At 42.9% G+C, this 24,717-nt stretch overlaps 5 protein-coding genes across 10 annotated transcripts; 1 reads left to right on the forward strand and 4 right to left on the reverse strand.

Annotated features, from left to right (window-relative positions):
• Window positions 1–46: 46 nt before the first annotated feature.
• On the reverse strand, window positions 47–4,426 carry LOC6611573 (ethanolaminephosphotransferase 1). 3 transcript variants are annotated; one of them, XM_032726994.1, is made up of 9 exons: window positions 3,898–4,426; window positions 2,286–2,354; window positions 2,038–2,224; window positions 1,720–1,976; window positions 1,503–1,657; window positions 1,262–1,442; window positions 986–1,195; window positions 881–922; window positions 47–317 (listed from the first exon to the last, which is right to left on the reverse strand). In XM_032726994.1, the coding sequence occupies exons 1-9, from the start codon at window positions 3,952–3,954 to the stop codon at window positions 237–239; spliced, it is 1,239 nt and encodes a 412-aa protein (XP_032582885.1). In that variant the 5' UTR covers window positions 3,955–4,426; the 3' UTR covers window positions 47–236. The 3 variants fall into 3 exon arrangements, 2 of the variants coding, with proteins under 2 accessions (XP_032582885.1, XP_002036111.1); XR_004362816.1 differs by having other exon boundaries at window positions 227–317; window positions 591–922; XM_002036075.2 differs by having other exon boundaries at window positions 47–922.
• Window positions 4,427–5,235: 809 nt separating this feature from the next.
• Window positions 5,236–9,849, reverse strand: LOC6611574 (alpha-aminoadipic semialdehyde synthase, mitochondrial). 2 transcript variants are annotated; one of them, XM_002036076.2, is made up of 8 exons: window positions 9,614–9,849; window positions 9,353–9,496; window positions 8,442–8,618; window positions 8,007–8,385; window positions 7,368–7,942; window positions 6,036–7,191; window positions 5,800–5,976; window positions 5,236–5,737 (listed from the first exon to the last, which is right to left on the reverse strand). In XM_002036076.2, exons 1-8 carry the CDS (start codon window positions 9,803–9,805, stop codon window positions 5,619–5,621), a joined length of 2,919 nt encoding a protein of 972 aa, XP_002036112.2. In that variant the 5' UTR covers window positions 9,806–9,849; the 3' UTR covers window positions 5,236–5,618. The 2 variants fall into 2 exon arrangements, with proteins under 2 accessions (XP_002036112.2, XP_032582874.1); XM_032726983.1 differs by lacking the exon at window positions 9,614–9,849 and adding an exon at window positions 9,557–9,580.
• Window positions 9,850–10,317: 468 nt separating this feature from the next.
• On the reverse strand, window positions 10,318–13,583 carry LOC6611575 (homocysteine-responsive endoplasmic reticulum-resident ubiquitin-like domain member 2 protein). The gene is made up of 4 exons (XM_002036077.2): window positions 13,054–13,583; window positions 11,949–12,409; window positions 11,232–11,567; window positions 10,318–11,162 (listed from the first exon to the last, which is right to left on the reverse strand). The coding sequence occupies exons 1-4, from the start codon at window positions 13,255–13,257 to the stop codon at window positions 10,766–10,768; spliced, it is 1,398 nt and encodes a 465-aa protein (XP_002036113.1). The 5' UTR covers window positions 13,258–13,583; the 3' UTR covers window positions 10,318–10,765.
• A 340-nt stretch (window positions 13,584–13,923) lies between these two features.
• On the forward strand, window positions 13,924–15,817 carry LOC6611576 (double-stranded RNA-binding protein Staufen homolog 2). Its single transcript, XM_002036078.2, has 2 exons — window positions 13,924–14,391; window positions 14,451–15,817. The coding sequence occupies exons 1-2, from the start codon at window positions 14,247–14,249 to the stop codon at window positions 15,239–15,241; spliced, it is 936 nt and encodes a 311-aa protein (XP_002036114.1). The 5' UTR covers window positions 13,924–14,246; the 3' UTR covers window positions 15,242–15,817.
• A 176-nt stretch (window positions 15,818–15,993) lies between these two features.
• LOC6611577 (dual specificity protein phosphatase CDC14A) lies at window positions 15,994–24,145 on the reverse strand. Of its 3 annotated transcripts, none has more exons than XM_032726969.1 (7): window positions 23,627–24,145; window positions 20,438–20,540; window positions 20,105–20,370; window positions 19,304–19,974; window positions 18,531–19,241; window positions 18,106–18,438; window positions 15,994–17,136 (listed from the first exon to the last, which is right to left on the reverse strand). In XM_032726969.1, the coding sequence occupies exons 2-7, from the start codon at window positions 20,490–20,492 to the stop codon at window positions 16,059–16,061; spliced, it is 3,114 nt and encodes a 1,037-aa protein (XP_032582860.1). In that variant the 5' UTR covers window positions 20,493–20,540; window positions 23,627–24,145; the 3' UTR covers window positions 15,994–16,058. The 3 variants fall into 3 exon arrangements, with proteins under 3 accessions (XP_032582860.1, XP_032582853.1, XP_032582866.1); XM_032726962.1 differs by having other exon boundaries at window positions 18,106–18,441; XM_032726975.1 differs by having other exon boundaries at window positions 16,488–16,603; window positions 18,106–18,441.
• Between the last annotated feature and the right edge of the window lie 572 nt (window positions 24,146–24,717).

Consider the following 24,717-nt stretch of genomic DNA (forward strand, 5'->3'; position numbering starts at 1 on the left):
CAAAGTTCAAAGTTGCTAGACCTGAATAAGATAGATTCAATTGAAATTACCTAGCAAATGCGATCTGAGAACGATCAAGTATTAATTTATTTAACTTTCTTCAGCACTAACAATTATATTTTCGTTTCAATTTCGAGCTTAAACCTAAACACACTTTCAATTTGTCTTAACTGAACTAGGTAACGATTTAAAGTTTAAACACAACACAATTGCAAAAGAAGCGGCCATAGCTAGACTTATTCGACGTTTTCCGTAGGTTTGGCGTCCTCAACAACATCCTGCAGCTCTTCCTCAGCGGCGACAGTCTGTTTCGTGATCTACAGAAAATTACAATACGATGGGCGGTACAGTGAACATAGCCTTTGCATTATCATAGGTTTACAACTTCATTCAGTAGCTGTCTTCAGGCACATAATACTTATCGGATCATGCAGTTAGCGCTGCTATGTATATGTATATCAACATGCTGGTTAAAAACGTCTCCGACGATAACTCTTTCATGCATTTAGCCTAGGTTTATCGTACTATATAATAAGTTCTTAGTCTATGATTAGGATTTGGATAACATAATATCTTCGTATGGACTTTACCACATTAGAAACCGCGTATGGCGAGTATCGGTTTAGTGTTTTTGATTTGAGTATGGACCACTTAGAACCTAGACATTAGGCGAGGGCTAAATGTTTGGAACCCATTTATATATATATGTATATATACTATATATCACAAGATGGTTGATTTTGGTTGTCCCCGGTTTTTGATGTGATTTTTGTTAGTGAGCGATTTAGTTTCAATGGCTTTTCAACGGTTTGATTTTGTTATTGTTCTGCAGAAGTGGTTGAGTTATATCTGAACCCGATTGGCTGCTAGATTTTCTTACTTTGAAGCAGCGAATGTGAAAGTGGTCGCACATCTCAGAAACCTAGAAGGAGTTAAAATTTGAGAATCCCAAAATGTAGAAATATTTAATTAAAGGATATCTTACCACGCCGTAGCCGTAGTGCCAGTGAGCTAAAGTTGAGAAAATGGTTAGGCCATAGAGTATCCATCGTTCGGTGTCCGACGGCAGATCTGTGTCAAAGACCTGCTGGTAGTAGGGAAAACAGCAGACACCCACTGTGGCGGCCAGTGGCCACATGAGCACATTGAAGGCATCGCAACGCGTGTCCGACATTTGGGCCACTATCAGCCGGCACTAAAGATCGCAATTTGAAATATTTATTACTTTCGAACCTATTGCGATAGTCACTTTAGTACTTACTGCAATATTTGAAAATATCGTGCCATAGAGTATCCATAAAATGCGTGGTTCCTTGTTGATCACATCGTTTCGCGAAAAGAACGACCAGACTACAGTGATCACAAAAAGCCAGACGAAGGAGAAAAATGGGCGCAGCATTTCCCACATGGGTCGCATTTTTCCAGTCTTGTTTTTATAGGAACTAAAACAAAACCAAAGTTAAATAGACAGGGTAAACTTAAAGCTAGATATAGAAACTCACAGGTAGATATTTCTAGCTATAATAGGATGACTGCTGACCATGCCGGAACCAATTAGAACGAACTCAAACATATTCGCCACAGTGAAACCATTTATGCTAAAGCGATACATCTCAGGACCAAAGACGGTTGCCAAAAACAGCATGCCACTAACTCCCTGAAAAAATCAAAATATTAAATCCGAAATAAAGGAATTTAATGTTTAATTGATTTACATACCCACATAGTAAAGTCGTAACCCCAGGGCAAGAACATAACACCCGTGTTGTACTTCTCCACGTGCGTTAAATAGAAGTTGAGGAATACGTTCCAGATCACAAAGAACATACGTATCGGTGGCAAGTCGTGTGTGCCGAATAGGGAGAATAGGTAAATGGGTATCAGGGCGGCTGAATAGGAGTCCAATCCGTGATCGAATAGCTCTCCCAGAGGTCCACTCGTTCCAGTTCTTCGAGCCTGCTTGCCATCCATGCCATCTGATAATGAAATTACATTGTAGCATAACCATAGTTGATTTCTCTGCTCCCCAACTCTCACCCAAGTTGTAGTAAATGAGTATATTTATGGCCGCCAATGTCCAAACCCAGGCGGGCACCGTATTTCCCGTCTCTGAATTGGCTGCTTCGAAGCCCCAATCATAGTAAGCTATCAGGATAAAGTTGACGACAGTCATGAGAAAGCCCACGAAGGTCAAAACGTTGGGCGCCAGCCATTTGGGAACAAACTAGAGTACGTAAAGTGACTTTAAATACAAACATATATTCTTGGAAGCTTTTATAGAATACCTTCACACAGTAGTTCCAAAAAGGGTGCATCACATAGACGCTGAGGAAGCTCGTGTCTATACTGCTGTACTACGGAATAAATAATAAGATATTGATTAAAAACATTTTCCTTTTCACTTATACATATATATACATATGCCAGCCATGGACATCTACAAGTTTAAAATGAATGATTAGTTTTCAATTTATATTTTGTCTAGGGAAAATAAATTACTCTTAACCTGACCAAATTTTCCCTATCGGGCTGGGTACAACTTTATTTAAGGAATATTTGATAAGATATCGATTTATACCGCTGCGCAGTACATGTTGTTATAGAGTAAAGGGGTATGTTGTATTCGTTCAATGTATGTTACACCTAGAGCAAATCATGTAATCGTTATGACGAGCACCTGCATATGGACATGGATTACCAAGTGGATCCACCCATGTTGATAACAACGTTGATATCGTAGTAACTTAAGATCTAAAGAGTTGAAAATTAACATGCATAGTTATGTGTCCGTTTATTTTTAAGTTGGTAATTTTAAAAGATATTTGATAGTCGAGACAATTGAGTGTAGCATTTACTTCCTTTCCCTTTAATTAAGCCTTTTATGGTCTAGATTTGTGTACTATTTCACTTTTGAGCTCCCTACTTTACTCCGTTTATGAAGCTTTTTCATTCTTATTGTCTTTGCATGTTGTAATCTTTACAAGTACAAATTCCACTATTGATAGCAACCAACTCATCCCCATCCACCGAATCGGCACTATCTATCTACATATGTACTTCTACATGTATAAATATTTCCAAAGCTCCAGCACATGGTTCCGAGACAGTTCAATGCCTTCTTTTAATGAACGTTTGCGAAAAATTTGTTTAGTACGGTTATCATTTAATTGAGGACCTACACTAGTAAAACTATATACTATAAAATTTTGATAGTACAAAATTTCGACACATAGTAAACGGGCTGAGTTTGTCGGGATCAAACGAAATGTTGCCTAATCTGCCTGACAAAGCAACCGGAACTAGGAAAAATCGTAATCCGATAATAGAAGCTTGTTACACGTTGGGAAAAGATTTTCAAGTTGATAAGAATAATATTGTTAAAGTATCATGGAACCAACAAATCTTGAACATGATAACTATTGAGTAACCCACAAATTTAATTTATAACAATAAGGGTATCCTTAGCTTAACTTGTTTCAGTCATGTAACGAAAGAGATCTTGCTTAAAATCTTTCGAAAAAATTCTAAATTCTAAAGTGGAGCCAAAACAAATATGCTCTGCACCTTACAGATTTCAGTAAATCGTTAAAAAGTAAAAGTTGAACACTTAACCACCTAAACCTGAGCATAAATTTTTCAAAACCGATAACCGATTGAGGATCGGTTAAGAATTGAGGGCAGTAGACTTGATACGGTTACCACTAAAGTTTTCTGGGGTAAAATCGAATGTCGCGAGGAAACTGGGTTAAATCGATAATGTAGTTGATTCCATTTCGTGGGATTTGTTTAGAACTTAATAACAATTGACCGAACTGTGGATGGGGGTATCCCGATTGGGACATTGATTTTCACCACCCACCGGGTGGGTGCCGTGCTCCCCTTTTCAAAAGAACTCACCTTGTAACGCTCGAAGCCCCTCAAATGAGCCTCCGACAAGTAGCGCATGCAACCCATTTTGTAATTTCAATTTTTCAACTATTCTAATATGTTTTTGCTGTACCACCCCAAGTGGGTGGAGGCAAGTGATAACAGCGGTAGCGGCGGAGCGACGGCTGGGGGAGTTTGCACTTGGATCGGAAGTGTGATTAGCGCGTATCGGCTTGACCTTTGCTACGGGTCAGTTGGCTAGTTCGGCATATTGTATAACATCTGCGGATCTACACAGATATGTTGGTGATTTACGGATTCGTTCACACGCGGAGGCTCGCGAGAAGCGCAATGCGGCTGGCTAAATTAAATAATCGCTTTGTCCGCCGCTCTACAGAACACGCAACACGCAAACAACAGTTACTCCTCCTGCACTCGTCCAACTGGCGAAGAAGAAGAACCGGACGGAGACGAGCACGCAGACGTATATAGGACTGCCCAAAGATGAAGAGAACACACACGTACTTATTCCGGACGGGCCGGCGTCTGAATGGGAACTGCGGACGCGGACTTATCAGGCCCGATGGCCCAGGGCTTAATTCGCGACGCCGACCGCGACTTGAATCCCAGTGCGCACCGCACACCAGTCATGCTCATTTGGCGGTTTTTCGATTTGAACCGGGTTTTCTTAGTCCACATTTTGGAGGGCTGTGACTTTTCCTGCTTTGATGATCCGTTATGGAGTTTATAGCACTTTGGCAGTTTTAGCAAAAAACGTTTTTTAAAAGATAACATTTTTTTTATAATAGAACCACAATCTAGAAAATTTCATTCAGACTAATTTCCCAATCCTCAAATCGGAGCCCACATAAGAACACTTTTAAAAGAAAACCTTTTACTTTCCGCTTGTTGGACTGCAAAGAATTAATGTACAGTATGTGTATAACTACGTGTAATTGGCATCACTAGCCCGCACAATCTTATCTCGAAAAGATTGTGTGTGCTTTGCATTGAATGAATGTGAATTAAAATGTGTAAAACGCGAGATTGCGCTCCCACTCCATGGGCAACAAAATTGTGCTGCCCGGCAGAGAGGTTATCAGTCTCCAGTAATTCCAGGGAGATGTATGGCCTGTTTGTTGTTTATTACAATTATAAACGTTAATGACCGCCCCGCCAACGGATCCAATCCGGATCAGCAAGATGTTTTATGCGCGTGTTTTATGCCCCACTAAATATAGATTGAAACCGGGTTGTTTCATTTAAAATTAGTTCAAGTTCGGGTGATAACCCTTCGCAGATCGGGTTGCCAGGCGCTACAGGGACAATCTAACGGAAATCGAATCTTGAAGATTTAATCGCACGGAAAATTGGAATGCAGGTTTATGATCATAATCAATGTTTTATATTCCAGGCCTTCTATCTCTAAATACAATGCACTTATACAGTATTGATCTAAAGACTTATGTCTTTTCCATAAATATTACAATCACTTTTAATCAGCTCGTAGTGAATTCACGTTAAGGAAACATGTTTCACAATTTGGACAACGACTTCAACTTATTTACGTACATCAAGTAGCTCTAGTCATAAAACTTATTTCAGTATTATGATAACGTAATGACACTCTTATCGAACAACGAAATACCCGAGCGATAAAACAAGAAGTATCACCCGACGCGGTGGGCAGTCAAAAAAATAAAATATGAATGAAGACTTAAGCTTATTGCCTCGGGATCAGTTAGGATCACTTAATTTAGCCATCTGGAGGTTTCCGTGGCAGTCAGACCCTCGGAGCGCAGACGTTGCAGCATGGGACGATAAATGTCGGGAGTGAAGGGCAGCAGGACGCCGCGTTCCTGGATCTCACCTGGAATGGGAGGATTTGGGATTATTTAAACGTCTTTTAAGAGTACTGATAAGGGAACACACCGTCTAGGATCATTTTGGCTGCGATGGCAGCCGGCTTGCCCACCGTCATCGCCATGGCGGAGTGACCCTGGGGCTGTCCGTAGACCACAAAGTTGATTCCACGCTCCTCACGACGACCATCGGGCCAACGGATGCCGACTTCATGGCGCAGCACCACCAAATCGCGTTCATCCCGCTCTGTAAATGAATGGTATAATTACTTATAACATAAGTTTAGAATTAAATGGTTAACCCACCGAAGGCCAGTCTCTTCGAGAGGTAGTGACTGAGCGTATCCAGCGGAGTGTTGAGCTTCACCACAGGAGTATCATCTAGCAGACCCAAGCTCTCGATGCCGTCTACATCTCCGATGCGCTCAGTCAGCTTTTGCTTGAGGTTCTCATAGAAGATGGTCGAGTCCGACATGCCCATAAGATGGATCACCAGCTGGCGCCACGTGACATCCGGCCCACTGGGATGAAGCAGAGCATGTGGCTCCGGATCGATAAGTCCCAAGAGCTGCATGGGCTTGATCGTCTCGGAAAAGCCCTTATAGCGTATGGTTCCACGTAGCAGAGTGTGCACATCCCTGCCCAAGCCGTAAAGGTTGCCGTATTTGGTGGAATCTCTGTTGGGGAAACCCTCCAGGGCGAATGCTGGCAGGAAATCCAAGCTGCGAGGACTTGACAGGAGTTCCCCACCTCCGGAAATCTCCACAATTTGTCCCTGACTCAGATATTTTGCGGCGGAAAGAGTGTTGAGAAGTACTCCCCTGGGTGACCAAGAGAACTTATATCTTAGGGCATTATTGGAATGCTCCGGGGCAGGCAGACCGCCACAATAGCTCACGAAGGACTCGACAACGGCTCCCTTGTCCTGCACCTCGTGGATGCACTCCAGTGCCAGAAGGTGATCGATACCAGGATCCAAGCCCACCTCATTCATTATGGTCACACCCTTGGCCTTGGCCTCCTCGTGCAAACCGGAGATCTCGTCGTTCAGATAACTTGCGGTAACCATGTGGGTGCCCTCTGCCACGCAATAACGTGCCACCATGCCATGGAGACTGTAGGGCAGCAGGGAAACCACCACATCTGCCTTGCCACACAGCTCCTGCAGATGACCAGTGCTCTCGTTCACATCCAGATAGACGCTATCCACACCAGCATACTGCTGAGCCAGGCGATCGGCTTCCTCCTTGACCTGTGAGCAAACCGTGATGCTGACGTCCTTTTCGCGATGAAGCCACTCTACGAGTGGAGCGGACACCATGCCAGCTCCCAGGACCAAGACCTTCATGTCAGACTCCGACCTTCCCTCCATCTTGTGGCGCGATCTGTGGCTTTGCGACTCTCGGAGCTCCTGAATATACTGGAAGCCCTCCGTCAGCTGACCGTTGCTGGCGATAATAGCCTGAAAATAAGCAAAGAGAAACGGAATTTCTTAGCTGATAACAGATGCTGATAACAAGGCATGATGCACATTGGTTTAAGCTAAGAAAACAACTCTTCAAAGTGTAAGTTAAAATATAAATCATTACTTTAGGTATATTTATAAGCGTAATATAAGGTTAGGCAAAGTGAACTCACCGACTGAATGGGGTATGAGAAGTTCTCCTCCGCCAACGGCTTCTTGGCATCGCTCTTTATAATATCATGAACGTGAGGAGCCAACAGCTCCCCAAACAAATCCGTCGATTCTCTGGGCAATTGTGTAGGCATATTATCAATCGAACAGACTAAAACTCCGGGTCCCTTGAAGCTCTTGGTATCCTTATTCCTGTCCGCATCGTACAAGCAGAATGGAGTGTCGATCGTGGTACACTCGTTCATAAACTCAATGGAGCCACCCGGATCGGCGGAAATGTCGCAAATGGCCAGCATGCGATGGGGCAAAGCCGGACTACCCTTGCTCGTAGGAAGCCATGGAGTGTTTGCCGGACGTAGCAGATTCTTGGCATCCGGTATGCTGATCAACTTGGGACTGCCCACGGCCCAGTAGATGCCGTTAACAATAACCGATGCGTACGGAGCTATCTTCGTGCTAAAGGTGGAGATGTATCGTTCGGGGAACTCATCGTATTCCTTGGCATCAAATCCGCCGCCCTCACGACGCTCCAAATGATCCGATCGGCTAACCTCGCAGCCGTAAAGCTTATTTTGATCTAACATTGAATTCAATTTTTAGTTCATTCAGAATTAACTTATGCTGGATTCCACTTTACTCACTTCCATGTTCGGCCACCTTGCGAAGCATCTCCGGTGGAACATACTCAATGGGCAGCTCGGAGAACACCTCCTGGGCACCTTGGGAAACATTTCCAGAGCCAGTGAACACAAATGTAAGTGGTCCAATGGACTTGGGCATCATGCCAAGAGAGATCTCGTAGCCACAATCCCGGATTGCCTGGCGAGCCATCGAGGAATTGCGATAGTTGTGGGCGGGTCCAATGTGCATGAAGGGTGTGTGATGTCCCAGGGCCAAAAGACGCAGTCCAATGCCGTGCAGGATGTTCACCATGCCAGCCACTCCGGCATATTTGCCAAAGGCCACCTGTCGTGCTCCGCGTTCGTCGATGATTCGCTCATAGTCGATGAGGCGAATTTTCTATGGGTAACAGTGGCAATATAATATTAAAAACTTCATTAATGTTTGATAGGAACCTTCTCCAAAATAGCATCCAGAAGCGGCATATTGGATTCCTGCGCTTTAATCGTGTGCGAAAAGAAGCAGTAAGTCTTCCCAGGAATCAGGGCATCTATGGGCACCTGCTTCACTCCGAATATCACCGAAGCATCACTGATGTCCTCCTGAATATGAGCTCCAGCCTGCATGTAGGCCTGTTCCGGAAAAACAAATCAACTCAATGTTATTATTTGTTATTTATTTAATTAAGTGCCCGTCTTATCTTTTCTATTCATCCCACTACGTGGTAAACTTTACAATGCATCAGGCGAAAGATGATGATTGTACTATACACGTGTGAACTATTTAATCTCCTTGCCCCTCAACTAAATTAAATCTGATTAGGTTTTTTAATTTTTTTCCAGTAAATTTGCTCATCGTTTTGTAATTGAATTTACGGTTGGGGGTATCAGCGGGGTACTTTAAATTAAGTGCTTTACCTTCTTCAAAAATTATTTTAGTTGGTTTAGTTCTTTCTCACGTGACCCTTTGAAAATGTTATCATCTCTACAAATCACCTTAATACATTATATAGATTCCTTGGAATCATTGCTCCGAACGATAAGCTTTGCTTCCCATTGTTTTTCCTCTCCTCAGCGTTTGTTTTGTACTCGATTTCAAGGCCGGGCAATTGCCAAATTTAGAGCTCCATGGAGGCTTATCATCCGAGTTTATATTTATGATGCAGCACTTGGGGGGTCGTGTGTGCCACCATACCATATACCATACTACCATGCTACCTATATACGCGTACTTGTTGCCCTAACGATCACCGATATGATTTCCATGGGCGATTAGCCGCAGACTCAATAAATCCGTTGCCAACTGGCCATGGAAAGTTACAACCTGTGGATAATGGGGCGAAATTTTAACTTCCAACTGAGCTCACCTGCATGGGGTAGGCCCGACGATTGGACGGCTGAACGATGACCTTGACATTCTGCTTGACCAACTTCTGGACGTGGGTGGGTCCAAACGGAGCTCGTCGCTCCCACACCGACTGATCCTCTCGCCGAATGGCAATCACTCGACTCTGAAAGAGCAAAAGATTGGTGTATTTGGTATATATATTTCAAAAATTAATATCTTTTACACTCGTACGAATGCGATCATTCAATGGGGCTGCAATTGGGGAGTTGAATCAACTCACATGACGTTGTCTGGTGAACGGATGCGCGATTGTTGCGCGCTGTTGAATCACTCGCCACATTTTTCGGCAGCTTTGTGGGATCAGTTCGAGCAGTTGAAGTGCGAATTTAATTGCAACCGTTGTGCTTATTCTTGGCCTGAGTGGAATGATCCGATCCGTTGGCTCCGAGCTCTGGTACTCTTCTAAAGGCATCGATGGAGGCAGTCGGCGAAACAGCCTCTAATCAGCAGTTGGACCCAGTCGTAAATCCAGCGATAAGCCGTTCTCTCCATGCATCTCATCGCAGCTAAAAGAAACCAATTTTGTGCGTTAGCTGGGCAAAAAGAGCGAGCTGCTGGTGATTGTCACTTACCCGTGAGGGAATCCGGATCTCCGTTCGATTTTCGGCTGAAAATTTTCCATTTTGATAAGAGAAGTTTCTAAGAATTAAGAGAATCGTCCGGGGAAAATTCCTCAAGCGCTGTTTACACAATGCAATTCTTATACAAATTTCCGGGAGAAAACGATTATTTCCTTATTGAAGCTTTCAAAAATGTTTAAAATAATAACATTTTAAATTTAAGAAATACCTTTTTTTAATAGTCATTTTGTGTCTATGAATAAGGTCTATATGTTATCATTAAATAATCAAATTAAATTCAATTAAAGATCATTTACGATTTTAAAAACAATGCCAATGATGGTGAAAACATTTAAATTCAGTATGTTCTTCATTTAAAACGTAGATTTAATTTTTATAGATCAAATTGCACCTTGTAAACACCACCTTTTGGTTTCGGTTTTTGGTGTTAAAGCATACGTTTTATTTTTATTGCATCTTGGTTTCATAGGTTCGTCTCTGGCACAGAATCCAGTGCAGATTATAATCATTCTACTATTCACATCAAAAACAGAGTACGTTCTTAGATATCTAAAATTCTACGAGCTATTGAGGCAGCAGTCACCATGTTGTAACTCGGCTAACACTCGGAAATAAATATACATGATTATTACAGCTAGTAAAACAAAGTTGCTACATTCTCAGATATGCACAAAACTAAAAGGAAAACGGAATAACAGTTTGATTATGGGAGTTTAAAAAGAGGAAAGCCGTAAAGCTGTAAAGCTGGTTTGTGGATGGTCGTCCCTCTGTATAACGTACAGTTCGATCCTCTAGAGCGCAGGCGCCTCGGGCAGCAGCGAGGTGAAGAAGGTGATGACAAAGGTGCGCACAACGGAAATCACAGAATTATTGGCATTTGGTGGTTCCACAGCTTCCGCGGAAACGTCAGTCGGATCTGGATTAGCAGCGGATGCTGGAGCAACGGGAGCACCAGCCGGAGGTGCATCGATTACATCTTGATCACCAGCAGCAACAGGTCGAGCCGCTGGCACTGCACCAGGCGCATTGGCCGCCTGGGGATCGTTGTTCTCCCGCTCCACGGCCGCATCCATCATGCGCTGAATTTGCTGCACTGCAGCAAAGGCGGCCGCATCGCCAGCATTATTGTTCCGATTTATGTTGTTATTGTTCCGCTCGCGGCGACGTCGAAGGACACCAATATGATATCTAAAAAACAATAATAATTTAAATATATTTGTAATCTTTCAATTCAAATCAAAAAGAATATGTACTTACAGATAAATCGCACCGGCGATGAGCACAACCAGTAAGCAACGCAGCGCTGAGGAGTTAAAGTACAGGACAGTCACAAAAATGGCCAATCGCGTAAAGCTAAAGAAACTATCCAGCCAGTCGCGCATTTCTGGTTCCTCCTGAATGTTGGGAAAATTTCTGTTTTGCGGCGCCCCATTAATCTGAGGATCAGCAGGTACTTGTGCTGCTGGGGCAGCAGCTGCTCCTGCCACTTGTTGTACCTCCCCGAAGTTTCGCCCAGCAATCAGTGGGACTGAGGGCAACAGGGGTTGAGTCGGTGGCGCCAAGCCAGATTCGTTCGAACCTTGCAACGTAGAACTGTGGGTATAATATAAGATTGTTGTGTAAGAATCGTAGCATTAAATATTATAGAAAAGAATGGTTGGTTTACACGAACACATTAAGTTGCAAAACTTAATTGCGCACAATAAATTATTCGGGAGCGCCCGAAAATTATATTATTTGATATAATCGTGGGACACACAAATATACTACAATTTTAACACGTCTGATAACCAAAATAAAATAGATTATAAATAATCAAAAAATAACTTTTAGAATACTAAAACAGCATTTTGATCGCACTTGAATAATAAAGTACATATTAAGAGTGACTAAATACAAGTGTTTCTCGCTTCTGCTATCAGTGAATTGTTGGATCAAGTGTGTTCCTTTAGCCTTCTGGTTCTGCTCACTTACCGTAGAGTCAACTGCTGCATGTACTGCGCGTAAGCCTGCTGCATCCAGGCGTTATAGATGAGTGCCTGCTGCTGGAACAAAGCATGGGGACTGGCACTGGCATTGGCAGCAGCTGCTGCTCCCTGGCTCTGCTGCCAGAAGTGCGTCCAGGGATTGGCCAAACCGATGTTACTCGCCACGTGAGATGCAGCGTTGCCCTGCTGTGCCTGCTGCTGATGTGGAGCATGACGTTGTCGCAGCTCATTTGCATTCCCACTGACCTCGGGCCCAGCTGGAACCGCATCGTTCTGCGGCACAGTGGGCGCTTTGGCAGCCGGCGTTGTCACTTGCTTGCTGGCACACACCAAGTGAAATATGTGGTGCTGTTGGTAGACATCCTTGTAGCTGCGTATCACCTCCGATATCTTTTGGGAGTCATCTAATAGCTTGCCCGAGTAAATAAGCTTCTGGTCCTGTATCAACTACGGAAATAAATGGAAAGAAATAGTTATAGTGCTCAAAACATAAAAATCTTTACATTATAGGCATTCTGAGGGAACCTAGAGATAACTCATTGTTGCTTTTACCACTGCTCGAAATGTATACTATCAAACAGTGCCTAAATCTATTTATTTGCACACTCCAGGAGATAACATACATGTACATGTCAGTTGACTCTATGGAAATGATACTTGAAACTAACTAAATTTTTTGCTCTGGAAATAAATAGTGCTAATGTATTATATCTGCTTGCAATGATCTGAATCGTTAGTATATATCAGCGATATTTGGGATGTACATAAAAAACTTGGTACATGAGTGGAGCGTGAATATGTCCAAAAATCTTATCACTTTCTAACCGTAACCAAATTAATCCCAGTTCCGACCCATCGATTTGGCATAGACCAAGTGCATGACGCAAGTGCATGACGGCGACTATAATTTAGAGGGGCAATCTACTGACGTGTACTTGCGACTGAGACGCAAATAGCTTTGGGAACCGACACACTTATGAATCCTACAAGAAGATGATAAACAATAACAAACTTCTCGATAAGATAAGGGGACTCCTGGCCAAGTCTCTACCTATACGATAGCAGAGGGGGGAACCAACTCGATAACCCACCGGTTTGCCAGGATAGATAAGAGATAGGTGCTTCTTCAGCCGCTGGACCGTCCAGCAGAGGTCGGAGTCCACATTGAGATCCTCATACTGCTGGTTGGACGACTTGATGAGCAGCCGGACACTGGTTTCCGGATTCTTTTGACGGGTGGCGGCATCGCAGCCCGCGGCTGTTGCGGCTGCGGGTGGGGCGGCGTTCTCCTCCATCTGGTTGACCCCGCGAGTCGGAGAACTTTCTATTGCTAATTAATGACCGTGATACGAAGATCGGTGATGGGTTTTTGCTGCGCTAGCGGGGACACTTTTTACGCAGCCACTGTTTCTCACTTCCTACTCCGCTCTGCTCTCTGCGATTTTCGAGAAATAGTTTATTCCGAATTTGACATTTAATTTGGTATTATGTTATTGTTTGGTTTTCCACAGCTGTTCGTTCTGTGGTGTTTTGCTCGCAGCACAGAGTTATTGATTATGAAACGCAATAAACGTTCCGCAGTTGATCAAAAAACTACTCTTCATTTGGTTCTGACCTGTGAACAGTGATGAGCAGCCACAGGGCTGCCGCGAGTAGCAGATATTTTTATGTCGCAGGTTGCACGAATAGCTAAGAATAAATTTTCCAAAGTGTGTGGGATTTGGCAATTTAAGTACACAAATAAAAAATAGTAAAGTCGTTGTCAAACACTTGGTTTTGGCGTTTTTAGAATTTATTCCTTCGAAAAAAATACGTTGTCTAGTGATTTGGAGTAGTGGATTTTGCTCATCACTGGCAGCAACACTTGTTAATGCCATATACTCAGCAACAGGGTTGCCTTGACTTACGGGGATGCCAACTCGCGTCATCGTGACGTGTCGCTTATGTATAATACTTGGGACGCTGAACTTTGAATGAGAAAACCGAATAGTATATAAAATGCATATGTTCCTTAGTAAAAAAAGTTATGAAAGGTTGGTGCTGTTTTCGTATTCGAATAACGAATTCCATATTATTTCTTGCCAATACTTTTGCCAAAGCGGCTTAAAATAATTCATGCACAGGCTTCTTCGTCAAGATTTCTGATTTAATCGTTGCCGTTTCGTGCGCCTCGCACGGCTTTGTGATTCGAGTGCCATCTCTAATAATATTGCAGTGGATTGGATATTTAATAAATTTAATATATTGTTATATTCTGTCTGACGTGCCTTGACGTGCCAAACTCATGGATAACAAGTCAGCCGTATCTGCTCTACATGAGTTTTGTGCAAAGACAAAGAATACTCCACCAACATACAATTTTATTAACGGCGAAGACGGAGGTTTCGTTTGTAAAGTAGAACTATTGGAGATAGAGGCCCTTGGAAATGGTAAACCCAGCCACTATTTATATTCGTATCTTAACCGCCACATGTTAATCCAAATTTAGGGCGTTCGAAGCGCGATGCCAAGCACCTGGCTGCCGCCAATATCATGCGTAAAATACAAATTCTGCCCGGCATGCAGAGCATGAGGATGGATTTGTCGTTGGGTGATCTGGGTGAGGAAATAACCAACCTAAACCGGGACATGCTGAAGGAGTTGCGAGACTACTGCGTCCGTCACGACATGCCACTACCCTGCATTGAGGTAGTGCAGCAAAGCGGCACCCCGAGCGCCCCGGAATTCGTGGCGTGTTGCTCCGTGGCCTCCATTGTTCGCTACGGAAAGTCGGACAAAAAGAAGGATGCCCGTCAGCGAGCGGCCATTGAAATGCTGGCCTTAATCTCCAGCAATTCGCACAATTTGCGTCCGGATCAATTGCAAGTAGCGAGCACAAAGAAATTCAAAGGTGCTGATATAGAAGAAACTATGGAGGAATTGGAGGCATCGCGCAGAAAGAAATTCAACAGCTACTGGGAGTTGAAGGAAGAAGGGAACGTAGACCATACAGGAATGCGCCTCTGCGACCGACACAACTACTTCAAGAGCTTCTATCCTGCCCTGAAAAAGTTGGCTCTTGAGGCCATCCATTCAGATGAATACGAGAGCTCCAAGGAAAAGGCTATGACCGTACTGAGCGCTTTAAAGATAACACCCAAAATCAGTGAAGTGGCATCTACATCGATGGTTCCTTTGCTTAGCGTCGAGTTTAATTGTGATTTCGATGTGGTCCTTATAGAGAATGAGACCAATATATACGACCATATAATAGAGTATTTTCGCACCATGTTGGTTTAATGTGTATAACATTTATTCAACTATTCTGACTTAAAACTAGGTAAACTCGTTTTATTTACACTCTAGAATGCACATATTTCATTAAATCTTACGGTTAATACAAAATTATTTCTTCAAGGTCTTTTAGTAAACATCTATGTTAACTTTGTACACGATTGATAGGTCTAAAAAATCCAAGCAAATAACTAAGGGAAGTGGGTAAAACAACAAAAGCTTAACACATACTTTCCTATGATGCCTATACCAATGTTAATCCTATTAAAATTTAAAGTATTTATTCGGTCTTAACTTATTGTTTGTAACAACTGATTGTAAAATTAAATACATATGTATTGCACAGTGAAATTAAAAATTGTACATTTGCTTTTAAAAGGAAAGCTAGTAATCAAAGATTTATTTGAAACTAATATTTTAAATAATTTGACTGTAAAGTGCTTCGTAGTCTTCCGCATTTCTGGTTTTATTTTTACAACACAATGCAAAAATGAAAACTAAGCGTTCCTCTTAAAAACTTTCAACAATTTATTAACAATTTCAATGTCCAAAGTATGCAATATTCAACTCGAAAAATTCAAACAATTGCCTTTTAATGGGTTATCTTATTTTAGTACAATATATTAAATAACAAATCCATAACAATTTGAAAATTTTTCCTAAAAAAATTTATGTGCATAAATGAGATTGTTATTGCAAATAATTTCCTAATCAATCACCAAATTTGATTGCATTGGAATATCTAAAATCTCATCATCTCATCGGGAAACGTTCAATTTACTAGTCAAAATAATAATATAATATAGGAAACAATGATAGATGTTCAATAGCTAATCTTCTTGCGCAGCTTGAGATTGGATTGTTGATGGTCCAGAGACTGTTGTTGTTGTTGCTGTCGCTCCCGATCTCGATCCTTTTCGCTGGACGCACGACTCACGCCGCGTGCCAGATGCTGGTGCCACTGGCTGGAGGAGGGCGGCGCCGTGGGCGTGGGAATTCCCGAATTTGAGGCGGACGTCGATGCTGAGGAGCCGGACTCACCGAAAAGGCGCCGGGAAAGCTTGAAGCTGCCGCTGTTGCTGCTGCTGCAGCTGTTGTACTTGCAATTGTTGTTCATGCTGCTGGCGGTGGAGGCGTTTGTGGCGTTGATGGAAGTGCTGTTGGCTACAGCTGATGCTGCTGTGGCCGCTGCAGCAGCTGCCGCCGCCGTCTTCCTCAACAGCTTCGTGTTGTACTCGTCGCTCTTGTCCTTGTCCAGTCGTGTAGAGCTCAGCGATCGCTTGTTTCGCTTGGCGGAGCCAGCCACCAGGCCGTGCTCGATGATCGCCTGCAATTCGGCACTGCCGCGCCCGCTAAGCCGGCTTGTGTCTGCAGGATTGGAGGAGGGAGGAGGAGTGGTAGTTGGATTATTGTTGAGGCTGGTTAATTTGGTTGTTTTCGGCAGCGGATTGGAGTTGAGATCGAGCGTGGCGGATGCGGAGCGTGTGGCTATGTTAAAGGAGGCTGAAGTGGACGACGACCCACCAGGACCACCACCCAAAATACCGATTGTGGGGATAGCCGATACGTCTCGGTAATACCGAGCCGTGGCCACCGTGCACGGTTGGCTTTGGGCAGCAGCCGGAGCCGTTTCTCCGGCATTGGGGCGCTGATATCGGATCCGAGATCTCCCCCGTAGCGTCATGTGGTGATGGGAAGTACGCGCAGCACTGCCCCGTGTGGGCGGAATGGTGGCCGAGCTGCCGGCACCACCACCGCCAACGGACACCACAGGTATCTTGCTCTCGTTAATGGTGGCATATTGGCGGAGCAGTTGCTTCTCCACCGGCAGCAACGGTTGCTCCTGCTGTACCTGCTGCTGCTGCTGCTGTTCCGCCTTTCGCAGATGCTTTAGCTCCATTCTGAAGGAGCAGGGAGCCAGAAGCGAAGAAAAATGGGGGCGAAAAAGGACGAGAGGAGAGAAGAGATAGAGAGAGAGGGAGAGATGGTGTACGGGGTTACGGGTTCAGTGTGGTTCCCAAAACAGTCTTACTACAAAAATCATGGCAAAGCTCCGGTGTCCGAAGATTTCCACATCCTTGCAGAGTCAATCGAAATATTATTGTTTAAACAAAAAAACCTAATAAATGATGATGATGATCTCTGCAAGGATCTATCTTAATAATACATAATACATACACTCGTAAATTTCAGTAAAATACAACAAATAAAAGCAACAAAAACAAGGCCAAACAAAGACAAAACAATTTCGCAAGCTTGTAGCAGAATTTCGAAAATTTGTGGTTTATTATTAATTATTTTGCGCAACAATAAATATTTCGCAATTTCAGCATGCACAAAAACAAAAATGCCTGTACATAACATAATAAACTAAATAAACTAAAATTAGCAGCTAAGATAAGACAAACAATTATCGAACTTGGGTTAGTGTCGTTAATTAATTTTGCGCATATTGCATTAGAGGGGTAGTATTAAAAATATTTCAAATACAAAGTCTAACTTTTAAAACACATATTAATCATGGTTTACCACCAATTGAATTAAATGACAAAATCGTTTAACTGAGTATTTTTTACGTTTTCAAAAATATTGTTGGGTAAAACTTTGTTAAGATGTGAAAAAATCCGACTGTCTGTATACCTTATAACTAATTATATTTACAATCGATAAAGGATTGGTGTACGGGATAAGAAAGTGGATTTTCGGGGACAACGAAAGTATAAATAAAGTATAAATTGCGAAAAAAAACAGAGCCGCACACGTAACGAAATCAAATCCAATGCAAGTCGAACATAACTATAATACTTCGTCGTGGAGTTTTCGAGTTCAATGGTCATTTTTGGGATTCGGGGGCATTATTCGTTACTTACCTTTTGCTATAGAGCGCCAGGCTGCGGGTGCGACTGCTCCCCGAACTGGCCAAAATATTGTTAGTGGTATTGTTGTTGTTGTTATAGTTATTCAGGGAGTTGCTTAGATTACTGTTGTTGTTGTTGTTGTTGTGGTTATTATTGCCGCTGCCGCTCGTCCCAATACCGCAGTCATTATTGTTGTTCAGATTGTTGGCCAAAATAGCGGCTGTCCCTGTGCCGGAGGATGTGGGCTTCAAGGCAGTCATCGCTGTGTTTCCAGCCACTCCATTGTTATTGTTCCGGAACGGCTGGGATCGAGCCCTCGTATGCCTCAGGTTCGATTCCTGTTCGCTGCTGATACAAGAAATATACAATCGTAATTTAGCAGAAGAAACTTTGTAACAAAAACAAATACATTCAGATGCACTTGAATTTCGACCTACCTATTGCTGCTCACATTAACGGATCGCGAGTGATGCCTTCGCAGCGCCTTGATCTGATTCAGCTTGTCGCCCTGCGTCTGGGCCTGCTTCTTCTCGAGCGCCGTTTGCGTCATCCTGACGGTGGATGCAATCGTGTGTCGGGCTGCCTCGAAGACATTTGCACTTGGCTTGCGCAACTTCTTCTCCGTGCAGCTGGCCAACTCAGGAGTTGGATAAACTCCAGATGCCGTACTGCGATTGGCATTGGGATTAACCAGGCGCCTCAGTGATGTGGCTATCACTGTCGGCTTGTTCGCGCCTGATGGAGATTTCCTACGCCGCGTGGATATTGTATAGCTGGAGGTAGGCGGCGGATCCGCTGGTGCACTGATCGTGTCCGTATCGTTGTCATCGCTATTATTGCAATTGGGATCCTCAACGGATTGATACAGCGCTCTCTCGTCCCGCTCCAATCGCAGCTGCTCCGAGAGTTCTTCATCCGTTTGATCCGCACAAGCAGCATCTAAGTCATTCAGGTGCATCGTATCCACCCGCTGAGAAATGCCCTTCACCCTGGTTAGGAGCAGATCGACGTGCTCTACGGAATCGGCGGCAGCCGACGCCAGTTTCTTCTTCAGCTCCAGGCTGTTGATGCCGTACGTATGCTGGAGGATGGGAAGCGAAGTGCGCCGGCGCATTCGTTCGCCCTCCGACCACAGCCAGCTTTGTTTGCTAAAAGTTAGGAAAACATTTGTGATACTTTGAGTAAAAAGGGGGTGCTAAGAAATACGTACTCTTCCATCCACTGCTGCTGATGTCCAATCACCGATCCCGGCCGGCAGAGCCTCAGCCAGGCTATGGCCTCCAGAGCAGTGAATCCGTAATGCTTCATGATATATGCCCCTATCAGGCTGCCCGTGCGTCCCAAGCCCGCTTTGCAGTGAACTGCAATGGCTCCCTTTGTCGTCTCGCAAATGGAGAGGAACTTTTTCATGATGGCATCGCTGGGCGTGCTGCCATCGATGAAGAACAGATCCTTGTGATCGAAACCAGCGTTCTCAAAGGACGATGCGTGATAGACTTTGGCATTCAGCCGAATCACTGTTGTCACATTATTATCCCGAAAATAGCTGAAGTAGCGCTCAGGTGCATGGCACGGATATCCATTCGGCAGCGTCTTGCTCTTCTGATGGGGCCCGCAAAACGCTATAAACTTCTGGGGCACAATCCAGTTGAAGTCGCCGTTCTCGACGCGCTCGAAATACTCATACTCCTCAGCATCAAAGTCGTTGAAATTGAAGAAACCCGCCTGCAGGCCTTTGTGCACAGCATTCAGGCAGTCCAGCAACGAAATCTTAAAGTTGCTGGGTCCGTAGCTGGCATCACAAAAGCGTGTGTAGGCAGGAATCTCGCCAGCGACCAGCGGCCGATATGCCTCTTGCGGTGTCTTATTTAGGTAGATTATCTGGAAACGATAAATCATATATACTTATTCTCATTTTTGTGAGTTCTTGAACGATTGAAAGAGTTGGCCATTGGAAAGCTCTCTTTCAAATGTCCATCGAAATCGAAGATTCAGGACCAGGAGCACTTACTGCATACGAACCAATCAGATAGGCCGCGTTCAACCGCTTGGCCGGATTCATGGAGGTGTAGTGAACTATCTTTTTGTTGGCATGGCACTTGGCATTCAGCTTGGTGTTCAGTTTCATGCAGTATCTGTACAGCATGCATATGTTGAGGGGACCAAAGTCGTTGTAGAAGTTCTCATAGATGAATTCCTCATCGACGCTGAAGTAGTGGGTGTTGACCGTGTTCTTTGGCTTGATGTTCTTCTTGAAGGCCACAAAGTACAATCGGTCTGCAAACAGTATAGAATAATCCACATCACTCAATGTCACGCTGTTGAAAGTTCATTGAGCTCTCACCTTCTTGCATCTCTGATGCACAGACCAGCAGATCCGAGTTGTCATCGTCCAACATCTTGGGCGACTATCAGGTGCACGGGAGACTTCGACGACTGTTTGGCGACTGCAAAGACATTGAGGAAAATACATTTATTACGGCTTTGATATCTTCGAGCAACGGCGGAACTCTCGGCAAGCGTTGAAATCACTTCTGTCGAGCCCACACATATTGGGATTAAAGCTTCCGCATGGTATTGCTTATTAACAAATTTCATGTTTATTGTTAGTGATGGGCATAAATACCTATTGATTTCATATACCAAAAGTACTTTAGAACTTCTGAAGAAGACTTGTTTTAGAAGACTAGATAAACATTAACATCTTAAATAAAGTAGAGTTTATGGCTTGGATTGTATAAAAGGTCTGGAATCCACGGCATTTCAAAGTCCAAGCCCCTATGCAATATAGTTTCATTCTAATGATTATTTCTTTCTATTAGTTGGCAACAAATGCGCCCACGCCGACTTGCACACAAAACCTGACTTGCCATAATTGGATGGCAGTAAATGATGTTTTCCGCAAAGGGTGTTCTACATACATACATCCATGCATACCCACCTCCATCCATCCGTACATGTGTATAGCGTCTTTTCTACGTAAACGTATCTATTGAGTGGAAGGATGTGTTCCCTTTGTCACTTTTACCAACTTTATGAGTGTCTGCCACCCAGTTCTTTCCAACTTTTCCCCCAAAGCGCAATTCCCAGCCTTATTTGCTCCACTTAGCCTGCCGTAGCCAAATGTAGGTGATGGCTTCCATATCAATATGCATATAGCCATCAGTCAGGCACTCATTCTATCAAGTCATCAGTTGGGCCGCCATCCGCAGTCCAATAAACAATGGAGAAGAAATAGGCTGAGCCGAGCAGGAAACTCGAATGGGGAACACCCTTACAGTGGTTTGTGCTTAAATCCAAGAAAGTCACGTCCCTTTGGAAATTTATGGATAACAAGAGGGTCTACATGACATAATTTGCATCGAGAATACTGCGCTGAATGTTACTTTTGGAATGCTCTATCTGGATAAGGGGGGTTTAAGTTGGTCTAGTTTTTAGGAGTATTTATTTAAATGTTACCACACTATCCGATCCTTATTTGCCTCATAATGGATTTTAGTGGTCGGGGACCCCCCATGACAGAATTTACGATGTATGACCCATCATCAAAAGTGTTACGCACACGAGTTCTCACTTACAAGCATATATGCTTGGGGAACACATGTAAATATTCGATTTTATGCAAATTCGTAACCTTTTCCATGTACATACAACAAAGCCACGGTTGGCGTGCCTTTGCAGAATTTCGGACTCGAGCTGGGACTACAGTTAGTCCCTTTTATTTCACCCATATCCCCCTGCCAGTGCTTTATGCATTTCCTCTGGCCGATTTTAAAGTTTAAAAGTCAAGAAGCCGCGCGCTTTTTATGGCACATTTGCATGTCGGCTAAGGAGTTTTGGCCAGATCCAAACTTAGATTCCTATCGGGGTGCCAAAGCTAAATGTAAATAGTGCAAGGTGTAAGGGTATATCGCATGACATTGGGCGAGCCCTGTGAAACGGAAACGAAAATAGCTGAAAGATATCAGGATATAGGGCAAGTCAGGCCATCAAAGAAGGTGAAGGAGACCGAACCGGAATGGTATACCTTATTCTCGGTTTTCTAGGTGTAATTTTGTTTGTCTAAATTGCTATCGTAAAATGTGTATCGCGCGGACTAGAGGAACCACATTAGGCAAATTGAAGTGATGGCAGTATTGAAACAAATTGATTAAAAAAGTCTGACTATCAAACAAACTATTGTAATCATTTGATTATGGTTCTTAATCGAGTTTCCACTGAAATTTAATCCGACTTTGGTTGGAAGCTAAACTTTTGTTAATTGTTTATTTGCTACCAGTCTACCGTCTATCAGTTGGTAATCTCCTTAATATTGATATTACTATGTAACATTTCTGATCTGAATTCGATTTGTCGTGTTACCGATTTTCCACCCTATTATAGTGGCGACATCTGTCGGCGATCGTGGATAATATTCTAACGGTGAAGTGTGATATCTTTCGGTCTCCACCGCTCTCTTTTCTTCTCCCTCTCTCGCACACTACTCCACTTATATTCTGAATAGAAGATCATTGCTAAATATAGCGGGAATATGCAATTAGCTACATTCATCCCCCTCCCCTGACATTAGTGACTCTTTGGAGTTGACTGAAACTACAACTCCCACGTGAAGACAACAATTTCATATATATTTTTTTTATCTATAACCATATGTATAAGCATACATCTGTGCATATAAGCATATGCACATAATCGGGCTTATCTGCTTCCGAGCTGTACATAAGAACGTAAAAAAGTAAACATAAAATGCGATAGAAAGCAACCTTCCCTTTTTCCAGTTGGAATTTGAGACCTAGCGATCTGGGCTAGGCTCCCGTTGGTCATTAGAAACAATGGACAAACAAACGAGTTTTTATATTTTTTCGAATGACGTCACCAAGAATGACAACAAAAGGCGGTTTAAAAATAAAAGCAAAGTCAATAGTATGTTTCTTTTTAGCCAAGTTAGTTAGTTGGAATTGGAAACGCGGTGTTAAGAGATTTTGCCGCGCTCGCATACCACAACAAAAACAGAGCGCACACAAATACACATGGTGATTACAACGCCAACAGCATTCACCTGTACCCCCTTACTCTCCCCCACCCCTTGCTAACCAACCCACCTTTCTCAAGCGCATGCGCTGACTCTCTCAAAAGCTGCTCCCTCTCACTCACTCCCTCGCTCTTTTGCACTTGTGCTTTGGCGGCTTTTTTGTGTGTCCCGCTCTAGCACTCCTCTCTGGTATTTTTGTGGATGTGCCTGTGTGGAGCATAAATAAAAGCAACCGACGCATTTTGCTACTAGAAACCCATAGAAATCGAAAAATAATACTGGGATGTACTGTGTACTGCGTAATCAAGTTTTTGGGTAAAAATTTCTGGACTATTTTCGGTGGCACTACACTGCACTACAAAAACAAAGTATGGGGGACTGGAAGAGAGAGGGAGAGAGAGTGGGAGCCGTTACAATTACACAGTTTTTGTTGGTACGTGGCTGAAGAAAGTATTCAATGGGTTAGAGAGGGGGATACCAAAAACTAAGACGAAAACTCACCTAAATTGTGGATTCACACTGCCGTGTTGTTGTCACTACTGCTGCTTTGGATATTCACGAATGGATATTCGGGAAGAAGGGAAGACGTCGAATTTGGGAGAGTCAGCAACAGCAGCACCAGCTAATAACACCCACACCACGCTCCGCATAACACTGTACAATTTTGACAAACTTTACTCCCGAGTGGGATTTTATATTTTTAGTTTTTTTTTTTTTTTGGAAAAATTTTGTCAACGAAAATAATACATCGAATTTGTTGTCTCTGTCTGCTTAGGTTAACAACATTCTTAAATCGAGCTTTTGCACTTGTCTTCGATTTAAATATTGTAACGAGAAACGTATAAAGACAATCAGGCAGCGAAGAAAAGCTCTCTTCTGAGATAGTTAAAACAATAACATTATAATTGCACTAATTTTTCACACCAAGCTATCATCGTGTTTTTTTTCCCCGGCGATTAATGTATTTTTTGATATTTCGAGTGCGAATGGGGAGCCCAGCGAACCGAGCAGTTGGAGATTCCGGAAAGTTGTGAGTTAATTGTTCATCTCGGTTCATTTTGCTAGACCAGGGCTTGAGAAACACACGAAAGTATCGATTAAGTGCTCGATATTTTTTTTTGAAATGCGTTCCGTTACTTTTACATTCACCTGTACTTGAAAATGTATACATTTCTTAGACCAGAAACAAACTGAAAATTCTTAGTACAAACGAATTTTAAGCATTAAAAAGGAATTTAAGCGCACGACTATTTTTATTTTAAGCAGCTATGACAATTAGTGTAAAAGTAATTAAATGGCCTTAAATTAATTTAATATATTTTAGTTTGATGTCGTAAAAACAATTCTTAAATGTAAATAAAAGAATGTCCACCTTCGCTTATTTGCTTTATTTGAATACAAATATAAGGATATTTATTTTTTAACGGTACAAAAATATACGGCTTAGCGGTGACACGAACCACGATGTATTTGAATATATAAGTAAATTGAATTCATAGTTTTTACATATAAACGCTAAAATTCATATTAAAGTGTTTAAATCTTTTATCTGAGACAAATAAAACATATCACAAGTCCAATTGGATTTATTA

The sequence above is a fragment of the Drosophila sechellia genome, chromosome 2L (assembly GCF_004382195.2).
Source record: "Drosophila sechellia strain sech25 chromosome 2L, ASM438219v1, whole genome shotgun sequence".
NCBI lineage: Eukaryota > Metazoa > Arthropoda > Insecta > Diptera > Drosophilidae > Drosophila > Drosophila sechellia.